This window comes from Ambystoma mexicanum, chromosome 9 (genome assembly GCF_040938575.1).
Source record: "Ambystoma mexicanum isolate Mex_15411 chromosome 9, UKY_AmexF1_1, whole genome shotgun sequence".
In the NCBI taxonomy this organism is placed as follows: domain Eukaryota; kingdom Metazoa; phylum Chordata; class Amphibia; order Caudata; family Ambystomatidae; genus Ambystoma; species Ambystoma mexicanum.
Genome location: NC_090931.1, coordinates 107,576,773 through 107,590,478, shown reverse-complemented (window position 1 = coordinate 107,590,478; position 13,706 = coordinate 107,576,773). Strand labels below are relative to the sequence as shown.

The window sequence follows — 13,706 nt, the reverse complement described above, 5'->3', positions numbered from 1 at the left end:
TTTTTTTTTATAAACAACACTCCAAACATTACAAACAAGGAGGACTTCTGTGTTTAAGCTTCATGACATTACATTACAAAGTGCGCTTTTCGGTCCTCCCCCCCTCCGACCCCTTTAACTCGAGCCCCTGTATCCATGTCATCGTCCTGCTTATCTTCAGGCATATCTACTGCCATTATCTCTTCCGTAACATTATCACTATGGTCGGCCTGGGAGGGTCCCACCATCAAGGCCACCAATTGTCTCAATGCTATTTGGGGTCCAACCTCCTCCTCCCCCCACCCCTGCTGACTGCTTCATACCAGGCAGCCGTTTCTGCCTCTGCCCACTTCATGAGGTCTGCCCACCAAATCTCAATTCTTGGCCGTTGGGCTGCTTTCCAGCACATGCAATTCTCCGTTTGGCCAGGATGTAGGCCAGGTCTTTCATCTTACTAATGTGCCTCAGGTTGCGTGGTCTAGTAAAACCCCCAAGCATGCATGCCCAAGCTGACTCCACATCCAGCGTAATCCCTTTTCCTGCTAAGCGTATCTTCAGCTCTGTCCAAAACCTTCCCACCTCCGGGCAAGCCCAGAACATGTGTAGCATCCCAGATTCCTCCTCCCCGCACCTAGGGCATTTCTGTAACACCGAGCCACCAAACCTGCCAATTTTACTGGGGGTCATATATGCTCTATGAGTGACATATAATTGAATCTGCTGAAGCCTCGCGTTTCGGTACACCGTTTTATGATACCTTTGGGCTCTATCCCATTGCCCATCCGACATGGGTTCTCCCACCTCCTCTTTCCAGTCTCGCCTCAGATGGAGCAGCTCCTTCCCCACCCTAGTCCCCTGTAGCTCATATATGCAAGATATTTCATGCCCACCCTCCGAGATATACATCGTCTCAATGGTTGCATCAGGTTGTTCAGCAAGCACTGCCTCAGGCCACCTTTCTCGCACCCGTTTAATAATTCTGGAATAAGTAATGTGTTGGCCTTTGTGCACCCCGGTGAGTTTTACCACACAGTTATCCAAATAAACACTTATACTCAGGGTTTCTTGATAAAACAATTATTCATTTATTTCACAGTCAGTTATATAAGCCTTCTTCAGAAAGGGAGCAAAACATGTAACACCTGTTTCTCTAAATCAGATGATACCCATTGGGGATGGCACACAGACACTTCCTACACCCTCAGGTGACTTAAATAGCTAGGACACTGTGGACATTGATTTATCACTGGTACATTTAGAGCAATACTGAGTTTGGTGAAAAACTTAGAATAGAGGAATCAAACAAAGGTTAACAAATAATTCATAAACAGGTAAGTACTTTTAAACACCTTCCAAAGCAGAGTAAATTAACCCTTTCCTGGGGAAAAGATAAAGCACAGAGTCAGAGGTAAGAAGAGTCACTCAGGGAGCCAGGACAGCCAATGTTAATTGCACAATGACAAGGGGGAGCTGAAGATCTTCTTCTTTTGCAGGTAGGTAAAAAGTCTTGCACAATGTTTGTAGAAATGTTTGTAGAAAATAGAACACTTGAAGGGCCTCAAGCTGAGAGGCTTGTGAGGGGCAAAGCTTTAGCAACTCTGCAAGGTAACCAAGGCAGGTCTCAACTGAGAGCAAGTAAGGCTACACAACAAGAGGTAAGTTCTCTTAGACTTTACAGTACCTCTGGTTAGAAGAAATGGTTTTATCTGGCTTCTGTTCCTGTGCAGCTCTGCAGATCCTGTTGTACCTGAGCCTCAGTCGTAGGGACAAGAGGGAGGACGTCTGGGGACTCCTGCTCTGCAATGGGACGGTCAGCGGCAGCAATGGGCAAACTTCAATTCAGCGGTTCTTCAGTGTTTCATCTCCTCGCGTCTGACAGCAAATAGCAACACTGCGGTTCTCGGATACTACTTCAGACTTTTCTTGCTTCTGGGGTTCCAGCACTCTGTTGAGGTGGCTCAGGCTTGGTCAGTCCTGCAACAGGGAAGTCCGGAGGATCGTCCTCGCGCTCGGGTCTAACTTAAAAGTAACGCACACAATCTGGTTTTCCTCCCCCTGGCTCTTTGGTTCTAGCAGCAGCAGCAGTGGAAATGCAACCAGCTTCGCGAGGATGTCCAGACGGGCTTACTTTGGAGTGTATTGGTCCCACCAACTCAAAGGGAGAAGTCGTCCTTGCAGGGCTTCTCTAGTCGAGGTGAATTCGGAGCTTCAGCCTAGCAGCAGGGCTCCACCGAGCAAACCAGTGGTCCAGAGGTTGCAGCAGGCGTCTCTTCTAAGTTCTTCTTTGGATTCCTTCGTCCAGTGGTCGACTCTGCCTTCCAAGCCAAAAAGCCTTGCCTTTTATGCAGGTTTCTCCCATTCATTCCAGCCTAGCTGTCAATCACACAGCAGTGTGGCTGTCCTTGCCGGACAGCCAGATGGCCAATCACCTTTGGGTGCATTCCTGTAACCAAGGGGATTAAGCACAGGGAGTTTCAGGCACCTCCCTCACTTCCTGCCTATGCCAGATATACTGGAGCCAGAGGCAGGCTTCATTCGTGAATCTGGCCAAAGACAAAACGAACAAAGAGACCAAACCTGGTTTGGCGTGCAGAGTAAATCTCCAGAAGGACCTTTCCAACAGAAAATGGCAAAAAAGACCACCAGGGCCATTTTGACGAAATGGGCACCCATGGGTGCCTTACCGTGGCTGCGAATGCAGCCTGCAGTAAAAACACACAATGTTAGAAAAAAGTAAACCACTGCCGCCAGCCATTAATTGTAGAAAGAGTAACATAAAAATGTTACATGAGAAACTAGACAAAGGTGATACTAAGTAACCCCTTCAGCACCCTATTGTAAGATAGTGTGTGCTGGGTCTAGAAAGTTATAACATGTAGGTAAAGTCAATTTCACTTCACTGCTCTTGGAAACAGTAGTTTCACCAAGAGAAGGTATTTAAACCTTTGGGAAATCTAAGATTTTCCTGTGCCACTGCACTGAAGGTGCAATGTGACACAATGTAAAGATGATGCCTATGGAGTTTGTCTGACTCCAAAGTCAGAAGAAATGTAGAGAATAAATCACATTAAAATAACATGAGAGATGAAAAGTCCTAACGTCCAGCAAAAGAGCCTGGGGTCTCTGAGGTAGCAGGGAATTGGCACATTTCTAAGAATTCTCCCTAACAATGCCCATACTTAATCTGGAATGTCTCATGGATTTAATTTGGTGTGAGCATGACTATTTGATTATCATGTGGGGTATATACGGGTATTCACATCTGTGAGGAGTGGTACATACAATCTATAGCCACATCAGGCACACTGTGAAGGAATACACATTTAATGGCATAATGATTGCAAAAAGTCTCCCATTCAGTCCCAACATGTTGTTTTTGGTAAAATAAAAGTATTCTTTTCTGAATTATTTCTATCAAGGTAGTGATGGACCAAAGGTGCTGTCAGATTATTGTTCTGCATACACTGGTGGTGTTCGCAAATCCACGTTTTTATTTAGAAAATTGTTTTTCCATTGTATGTAAGGTTGCAGGGACAGAATAGGGTGTAAACTACCACAGTTGTGTTACAGTTGGTGAAGCTATATTTTTTTTTCCCATGGGGATTGTAGACCCAAATTGTCTTCTGTATTTCTCTCCGAGTATTCATAGTGACACACAGAGCATGTACTACATTGTGTGTGGCCAGCTATGGGTGGAAGGTTAAAGTGCAAGTCGTAAATTCTGAGAGGGAGGTACAGCTTGTTTAGTGATGTCGCTTCTCACCAGTTTGTCTCGGATTGAAGTGCTCTTCTTAAAAACAAGTGTGGCTTTCTGTAGTGTATTCCTGTCACTATTCATAATATGCCAGTGCTGCTTAATTATCTTCTTGATCTGCCAGGATTTCGTCAAAAGGGTACTTAAAAATACCATTGTGTTCTCCTTACCTTACTTTGTTTTACCTGCTAGGACTGCTTCTATGTTGTTTGAAACTCTTTTGATGGATTGTTTATCAAATTTCTTTGGGTCCACGCCCAACAAGTTCTTCAAAAAGGGACACTGCCTGTTTATTGTAATCTTGATTTGTGAGCTCTGTTTCTGAATAATCATAAGAACTGTCCGTATGGTAAATGGTCTATAAAGCACTCTGCGTGGAATGAGTCATATCTTAGAGCTGTTCATTAATGGAGACAGTATCACCACCACAACCATAATATTTTTGAAGATGATGTTAGCTTCTTTTAAAGCATGTAGGTTTTTTGATGACCAAATTGTCTTCGTAATTGTATACAGCTATGTTGGTGCAAGGGTTCAACTCCGATGACCCATTGGTGAGAGAGAAAGCCTTCAGTAATGCTGATCTACGAATCGCCTCCAAGCCTCAGGTTGAAGAAGTCGAAGGTTGCAGAACCGTAGTTAATAAGATGTTGGTCAACACCTCACCAAGCTCTCAGACTTCTCCTCTTCCCCCTGTAAGACTTACTTTCTTTTTGCGTATTGCATCTTTTAAAAATGGATCCCACAAAACAGCTCTTCCTCTGCTATTTTATTATTTATCAGAAATCACATGGTCCTATGGAAACCATAATTCTCCATTGTTTTCTTTCCCTTCTGTTCATCAAACTGCACCTGTGGGATTTGGAAGATGGAGGAGCAGAGTCAAGGTACAGTACTGTGCTCATCATTTAATGTTGACAGTTCTGTGCCATGTACAGCTCTGTTTATGAAGATATTACACATCGTTCAGCTAGAGATATCCAGGGGCGTAGCAAGAAGAAACATTCATGTATACATACACCTCACCCTCCCTTAAAATAAGGAGTTATCCCCCCCCTTAAAAAATGGAGTTAAATAGACTGGCCTTGTTTCAGAATTTGGATTTGTCCATATCTTTCTTGTTGTCTTTAGTAGTGAGTCACAAAGAAACTATTCACAGTAATCCTTTTATTTGTAAAAATAAAATGTGATCACCTTGTAAGTGCCACAGTATTCACAGTATTTACAAATATCACAATGTTAGAGTAAAGAATTCCCACAGCCGGCCACAGGAACTTTCTTCTACTTGCTGCCCGCAGAGGGTCTCGTATGTCAAGCTAACCTCTAAAATGGTCTGCCTTCTTCTTACACTTACTATATGCTAAATTGTGTTTACACTAAGCAGGAACAAACCTTGAAAATAGATAAGGTGGTATTTTGCAAGTGCAACCGGGGCATCTAGTGTGTCACATGCACACGATGTGCAAAAGACAGGCAGCATCTTATGTTCTCAATATCCTGTTTTTTTAAGTGAAGAGGTTATCTACTGATTTAAAAAAGTTTTGCAGGGTATTTTGTCCATGTCCACTTGACCAAATTGTCCACTTCTGAATCTTGTCCTGGATGTTTTGTCTAGGAGATAGTTGAATGCTAGTAGGATTACTGCTGATTTCTATTTTCAAGTGACCATTATAATCCTGAGTCCCTAACCTCATCTACTGGTGTGTATGGTTAAGTTGCTAAGTTTAGCAATGAGTTCATAGGAAGACCACTTTTGTCGGCGGCTTATAACTTCCATCCCCCTGCAGCAATCCTCTCCAAACTTGGCAAAAAAAGTATATGGCCTAGTCTGAATTTGTCTGCCAAGTTAGGCAAGGTTTCGTTCAGGGGGCAAAATTAAAGGGGGGCCCAATTTCTTTTTTTCCATTTACTACAGCCCGAAAGGCTGGATGGATTTGCACCAAATTTGCGGCAGGATTGGGGGCTTGGGTCAGAAAGTGTGCTTTTGTGTGTTTGGTGGGAATCCGATCAGTACTTTTGTTGCAAACAACTGAAATGTATGTCTCTAAAAATGTGTGATATCTGGTTCTGCGGACTACTTTCCCTGTTCGCTCCGCGAACAGAAGTGCCATTGGCTTGCAGAACGGCATGCTGTCGGAGAACTTTGGACGTGGCTCGTGGTTAGCTGGAGGGAAGAGTGCTGTGCATCTAAATTTTTTGGCTAACGCCGCCATGGTGTATCAGAGGACAGTGCGCCGGCGGAAGGGTCTGGAAAATATACGGTACGCCATGTGTTGGCGGCAAGAAGGGAGGGAAAGGATGGGGGTGTGAGAAGTGGTTCATGTGACATATGTAAATAGGTGGAAGAAGACAGAGGAGTGCCTGCAGTATTCGTGCATATTGTGTAACTTCGCGGGTACCTAGCAGGCGACTTTATGTGCTGATTGGAGACAGCTGTCGTAATGGCCCTATAGCTTGTGCCGTGACCTGTTTGCGGCAACCTCTTTCCGTGGTGAGTGGTGGCAGATGACTTTCAGAAGGAGAGTGAATTGCATATGACATAGGTTGGGTGGGAGCGCGGGTGGCTGTGCTCTGCGGATGGATTGCAGTAGTTGGGCACATGGTGCCATGCATGGATGCATGAAGTAGCAGTGGGTCTGTTGAAGGATTAGAGAACTGGGTGCATGGCCGAAGGCCGTAGGCCGTAGGGCATGCACTCAATAGCCTAGGGTTTCAGCACACCCACCGCAGCAATGTATGTCTGACTCTGCATCTGGTGGAGGGTGGTGCTTGCATAGTGTGGTGTTTGCAGATTGGTTGGAGTAGGGCCAATTTTGCGAACAGTATGTGGGTAGGTTCCAGTGACACAGTACTTTGTGAATGGAAGTGGGTACGCCCATAGTATGTGAATGAAAGTGCACAGGGGTGCAGGAGACAGTGTTTTCTTTCTACATCATGGTAACTGTTGCAATTTATTGCTGCATAGCTCCATGGCCGTGCGCAGGATCGGTAGGAGTGCTGGTGGCAGAGGTGTGTATGTGGATTGTCAGAGTTGGTGGCATGCATGGTGGCATTATGTTGCAGTGGGTGTGTTCAAGGCCTAGACTATTGGGTGCATGGCCGAAGGCCGTAGGCCATGCACTCAAGAGCCTAGGGCTTGAGCACACCCACAGCAGTAATGCATTTTTGACTCTGCATCAGTTAGAGGGTGGTGACTTGTACAGAATGGTTGTGAAGCACATTTTAGACGCAATAGAGCAGCAGAAGTGAGCTGCCAAGCGTGTATGATTGGTTTCGCAGGTGAGGTCACTGTTAGTGCATGGTAAAGTTTTTCATGTGTGGTTGGAGATGGTGCAGTGAAAAGTTATGCAGTGTGGGCACTGGGTGCAGTGTTTGCATACTGTCGGTATGGAAGAGGGTATGGTTGAAGTGCAGTTTATATGTGCTTGGATATTGTGCTGTGTGCAGATTGCTTGGAGTAGGGGCAATGTTGTGAACATTTTGTAGTTAGGTTGACAGTGACACAATACTTTCTGAGTGGAAGTGGGTAAGACCATAGTATGTGAATGAAAGGGCGTAGGGGTGCCGGAGACAGTGTAATGTTTGTAGATTATGGTAACTGTTACATTTTACGCTGTATAGCTCCTTTGCCGTGCAGAGGCTGGGTAGGAGTGCTGGTGCCAGTGGTGCGTATGTGCATAGTGGTAGTTGGTGACATGCTGACATGCATGGTTGCATTACGGTGCGGGGAATATGTGCAAGGAGCACACCCACTGCAGCAATGTAGGTTTGACAGTGCATCAGGCACAGGGTGGTGATCTTTGGAGAATAGTTGTGGAGCACATTGTAGACGTGCTACAGCAGCACAAGTGAGTTGAAAAGTGTGTCTTGTGCGTTCCATGGTTGTGGTGATAGTTGCAACATGCTACAGTATTTGGTGTACGGCAGGAGATGGTGCAGTGAGAAGTTGTGCAGTGTGGCCACAGTGTGCAGTGTTTATATAATGTAAGTATGCAAGAGGGTATGGTTGAAGTGCAGCATGCTTGGTTACTCTGATGTGTGCAGATTTGTTGAAGTAGGCCCAATGTTGTGAAGATGTTGTGCTTAGGTTGCCAGTGACACAATACTTTGTGAATGGCAGTGGGTAGGGGTGGTGCAGGCTGTGGTATGTTTGTGGATTCTGCTAATTGTGACACATTTTCATGAATGGGTGTTTTATGGTGTGGGGGAGTTGGGTAGAAGTGCTGCTACGTATGTTACATTTGTGCATAATGTAGATGCTCACATGGTTGCATGCATGGATCCATAGTGTTGTGGTGGGTTTGGGCAGGGGCTGCACTGTTGTGTGCATGGCCAAAGGTGTGCTCGGTGCGCATCAGGATCTTTGTGGATGCCGAAATCGTGCATTCTTTAGCAGAAGTTTTCTGGTTGAGGGGCTTTGGAATCAAATGGAACGTGCACTGAGAGTATTTAATGGTAAATATTGTGTGGTGTACAGAACTGATAGTGTGCAATGCAGAGGTTTTGTATGTGATTGATGCATGCGTGTTTGAAAATTTGACAGCACCCAATGAGGGAGTGCTGCAAAAATGCCAGTGCAAAGGGAAGAAGTATTGTGTCTGCTTTACTGAGCCGTGGCCCTCACTGTAGATGGGAAAGCGCACGTGCCACATCCTGCTATTATGAGCATGGTGGCCATGGAAATGGAATTGTGGGAAATAGGCAATTAGGTGTTTAGGGTGTGGTTGACTGGAAGGGGCGGTATCATTTCTTCCCAATACTGTGTCGTGAGGTTGGTTGAGATGGAGAGATGCACAGTGCTTATCGTCTGTGATACCTTTTGTGCACCATCTGCACAGGTGTTGTGTGCAACGAGGCGTTGCTGGTAATTTCGGGTTGGAAGGAGTGGATGCCTTCTGGGGCTGTCAAGGTGACTGCAGTTTTGGCGGGATGGTTTGCCTTTGCAGATATGTGGCCACCATGACAAACGTAGACTTTGTCGTGGTGCACTATGGAAGTCTAAATTTGGCTTACATGTCATGTGGAAGTTTAATCCGTCACCTGAAGAGGTTGCTGAACGCAGTGATGCAGATTTTCTTCTACTCCCAAGGTCGTTTTCTCATGCATACCACCAAGAGGAGTATTGGCCCATGCCGGTGTAATTTGTCCCCAGCCAGAGGTCGGAAGGTGTGTTATAAACAGAAGCATGTGTGAATTTATGCAGACTGCTGGCATGTTCTCCACCCATTATGAGATCATGAGGTCGCAAAATATGCAGTGGTTCCGTAGAAGTGGTATTTATTTGAGCACCATTGGCAATGCCGTTTTCTTTTACACTGTGCAAGAAGCATTGGCCAGAATGTGGTAAAAACGTGAGGAGAGGCAAACAAACGCATATAAAGAAAAAGAAAAACTAAAAAAGTTGCTTGCATGCACGTAAACAAAAATAAAGAAAACTTTTATACATCTACGATGGAAGACCCAATCCCCTATCCAGCTTGAAATTGATGCCAAGGTTCTTTTCTCATGTATACCACCAAGATTACTATGCATCTATTCCAATGTTTGCTGTCGCCAGCTAGAGGTCGGAAGGGGTCTCATCAACAGAGGCATGCATACTTTTTTGTCCATTCGGGGGATGTTCTTCTGCAACAATGACCCCATCAGTTGTGGAAATGCAGAGTTCTTCCAAGCAAATGGCATTTTGTTGTCCATTGGTAATGCAGTTTTCTTTGCTCGTCTACAGGATGCGCTGAAGAGTTTACTGTAATAATGTGAGCACAAAAAAACACAAAATCAAATAAAAACTGAAAGAAAATGTTTCTCTAGAAGTATCTAAAAAAAAAAAGCTCTTTTCAGAGCTGCCCCTTACAACGAACTACCCATACCCTGGTTGCAATTTATTCCCCCACACCCACACGCAGCACGAAAGCCACATCCAGAAACTTTCAGGATGCCGGTAATGAAAATGGGACTGTGGAGGCAGAGGGATTGCGCAATAACATTTCTGGGCGTGGTGTGTACGCAGAGGACTGTTGTGCAGAACTGATACTGTTACATGGGGAGCTCTTCAATGCTATTGGTGGATGCATGTACAACTTTTTAACAATACTCAATGACGGCGTGCTGGAAAGAAGACAGTAGAAAGGGAAGAAGGAATGTTTCTTCTTTATTGGGGCACGGCACTCGCCGTCCTTGGGGGAAACGCACATGCACATACTCCCGGTTTCAGCTTGCTATCCATCACATTGGGACAGTGGGGACTATCACACCTGTGGGTCACAGGAAGGGCCGTTCTTAATTTTCTACATTACTGTGCACACGGAACCAGACTGACATGGTTGCATTTACTTGCAAACGCAATGTAGCACAGCCCATTTGGTCCAACATCACTTACACGCCAAACCTACATGGCCTGCTACTGTGTTCTGAAAAGCTGCAAACAGATTGCGGAGCAGCTCTGGGGTGTGGCCTTTTGTAAGGCTGCTGTGGAGAACTTGCACCCGGCAAACAGGCCTACATTGTTCAGAAACCTAAATACATGTACAAGGGCCCATTCTGTTGTATTTGAGTGTGCACTTTCCGAAAAACACTCCCTACGTTCCTCAACACTGTACTTTGCCACTGTCATGGGTCCGGATCGGGTCATCAAAATAAGGCGGTCTCATGGTGACGTTGCCACTGCTCTCCTTTGGAACTGCTGTCCGCGGGATGCGTTTAGGGTGGAATACGTTGTGCACATGTGCATACTGCTGCCACTTCTATACTGAACAATAGGGCACCATACGTGTGACGAGCATTTTGGGAGACACTAGCTGTTTATAGGGTATAGCAGGTGGGATGTTAATCTGTATAGATACCTGTAGGCCGGTGGTGGGCGCTTCAACCTATTTAACGTTTGTTCGCATATGCTGCACAGTGGCAGTGTTACCAGGACACAGAGGAACAGATACACATGCGTGTACTTGCATAACGACCAAATGTCCCCTCCCACACATTATCGTAGGTGGAGGACAACATGTGGACATGCAGAGCGTGCAGGCGTCGTACGGATGCCTCCATTGTCATTCTGGATAGGCCGGGCAACTGCGGTGTCCATAGGACACCTACCCTTTTCTTAATTCCAGTCATTCCAGTGTGCCGCTGAGTGAGAACAACCTTTCAACAAAAAAAAATATTACATATACAAGCAACAACCTTTCTCTTATTAACGTTTACTTGTACACATTCATACACACCATTAGCAACGGGAAGGGGTAGCATAAGTGGATGCTTATTGTGGGGAATTGGGGAGTCCCTCAAGTTGGTTGTGAGGGGAGGAAGACATTGAGGTATCACCTTAACGTCTCCCATCACATGGATTTTGAGGGGATGGCGCCCTTTGACATGGGGAAGGGGTACACGTGCAGGTATGCTAGAGCTGTTTCATTTTGTCAATAATACACCCTTGTACGCAACCTTTCAGCCGGCACAGTTGTTCACCAATGTTTCCACTTTGGCTTCCAACCTGTCCTTTTTGCTATGCACAGAGTTTCTTTCCTTTGCTATGGCCGTATGCTTTTGTGGAAGGGTTGCTGCTTGTGCTGCCTTGCTTTCCTTTCCAATATGTTCTCTCACAGAAAAGAAAATGTGTTTGCTGTACATATAGCAATATATATTACATGATGTACGCTTCACTGTATTGTGCGTACCAATGGTGTTAGTAGTGCAAGTCATTGCGTTATGAGGGGATTTTTCTTCCAGACACTCTAAGGTGCTTGCCATTGCTCCGTAATAAATTAGACATTATGCCTTTCTACTATTGTTTACTGCAGCACCTATGCAGTTAGTAGACAAACTTCCGTGTGCTTACTACATTGTAGTGATGTTCTGGTCTTGCTACTTTACGGTGGGTACTCTCTGAAAACACGTTGTTAAACGGACGTTATGGTTAAGATACGCTACTAAAAAACTATCGCCTTTACTGAGAACACTATGCAAAAGCAACGTTCTGGTTACAGTGCCCTACTAAAAACCTATGAAATTCACTAACAAAAAACGTTGTTAAAGGGACATTATGGTTAAGTTGCACTAGCAAAACCTATGGAATTCGATGGAAAAACGTTTTTACAGGGATGTTATGGTTACAGGTAAAACTGAAAACCCTCCAAAATTCGCCAGTTATGGTAAGCTAAGCAACCATAACTCGCGTCACCAGGGTGCACTGTAAGGACTAACACCCATCACATCAAAGATTCTATCACAAATCTCATTGATGACATCACTGATGACCTCACATGTGCATTTAGTTTTCATGGAAAGTTTCCACAAGGGATTGTTATTGTAATGGTGGCAGAAAACTATCAAAGATCATTGGAAGAACTATAATGAGATAAGTAGTTCATTGCACAATGCATTGCTATACACACCATTGTATTATAGACTTCCTTGCCATGCATGAACCAACTCATGTGGACACGTAGCCATTGTCTGCACCATGCCCCATAGAATTGTAATCTTGAACATCTTCCCTTGTTACATAGTAAAATCATGAACGCTTTTGTTTTAGAGTTTCGGGTACTGTGAAACATGTAAGAGGTAGCTACCATTGCCTTAATAACTACATAATTGCACTACTGCACAGAAAACATAATGACACCACAATGCATACAAATATGAGCATATACAGGGAAATAACAGTAAGCAAAAAAGGAGCAGTATTACCAGAAACTGTTCATAACATAACTGATTATCGTCATGCACAGAAATGAATGCTGTATTTTACGCTTTCTTCATCCCCTAAATGCATATGTATCATATGTCAGTGAACCCTGAGGAAAGTAGTGCAAGAACATATGTGAAGGGTGCCGTACACAAAGATAGAAACTTTTGAATTGTTACTTCCTGACTGTTAGTGAAGAAAAGCAGCACCTGGCCTGCTTAAGTCAGTGAACACAAAATGGGCGGCCACACGAGATGTCATCAGTGATTGTCATCAATGAGATTTGTGATGGCATCTATGATGTCATGGGCGTTAGTCTTTGCAGTGCACACTGGTGGCGCAAGTTATGGTTGCTTAGCTTACCATAACTGGTTTTTTGATTTTCCTGTAACCATAACGTCCATGTAACAACGTTTTTTGTTAGTGACATATATATTCATCTTCCACTCTTGTGGCAAAATAGGCTATTATCATTGAAGCTTCCACACCCTGGCACAGCTCCAAACTATCATGCCCACCAAGGTGCAAGCTGCCCCATTCCAGCAAAACATTCCTAGGATTCTTTAGCCAGAGCATATGATTGTGTGAGACTTCTAAGATGCATAGTGTACAGAAAAAATTTGAAAAACAAAAGCTGGAACGCTTGATGGGTGTCAACCTCGTCTCCGCTGTTACTCTGTTCTTTCATAACCAAGGTCTCTGCCTGCATACACCGTTCTGCAAACCACAACCCTGGGACTCTTCTCTGCACCCTTGTCTCCTGGGCTTCTGCAAAGCACTCCAGAAGCCTTTCCTACATTTGGAGAATCCTTAATCCTTCTCTGGTCCCATTTTTGTGAGTCAGGGATTTTGCAGCGCCCCTCTATCATTGGAATCAGACCTCAGCATCTTCTGCCTCTGGGTCTCTGGTCTTGCTCTGTAATCCTCTCGCCTGGAGAACTTTTCATTTTCAGCTGAATCTTCTCTGATTGAGTCCCTCATTGCCTTTAGATTGCTCATCTGCAGTTACACTACAACGTTGGTAACCTTCGACAGTTCTTGCATATAACTGAGAGCTGCCTACTCTCTCCGTCCTGTTGTTTCCTAAAGTACTGAAACTTTTTACTGACCTGAACAAATTGTTTATTACTTATTTGAATTGTCATCAGATGTTTCTTAGGGGCTTGGGTTTTATCACTACATTTCTGAATATAGTATTTGCCTTTAATGCGGATCTTTTCCTTTATGCACACATTTTGGATAAAGGGTATGTTTTCAGTAATCTACTGTGTTTCTATTCCTTTCTTATGTACG

General features: G+C 44.5%; 1 protein-coding gene across 10 annotated transcripts in view; it reads left to right on the top strand.

The window, feature by feature from the left end:
* Positions 1 to 13,706, top strand: part of LOC138487712 (adiponectin receptor protein 2-like) — a 1,243,553-nt gene that overhangs the window by 905,341 nt on the left and 324,506 nt on the right. For all 10 annotated transcript variants that reach the window (XM_069614254.1, XM_069614248.1, XM_069614245.1 and 7 more), the window contains 2 exons: positions 4,250 to 4,428; positions 4,602 to 4,620. In XM_069614254.1, the coding sequence (XP_069470355.1) occupies positions 4,250 to 4,428; positions 4,602 to 4,620 (198 nt within the window). The remainder of the gene's footprint in view (positions 1 to 4,249; positions 4,429 to 4,601; positions 4,621 to 13,706) is intronic.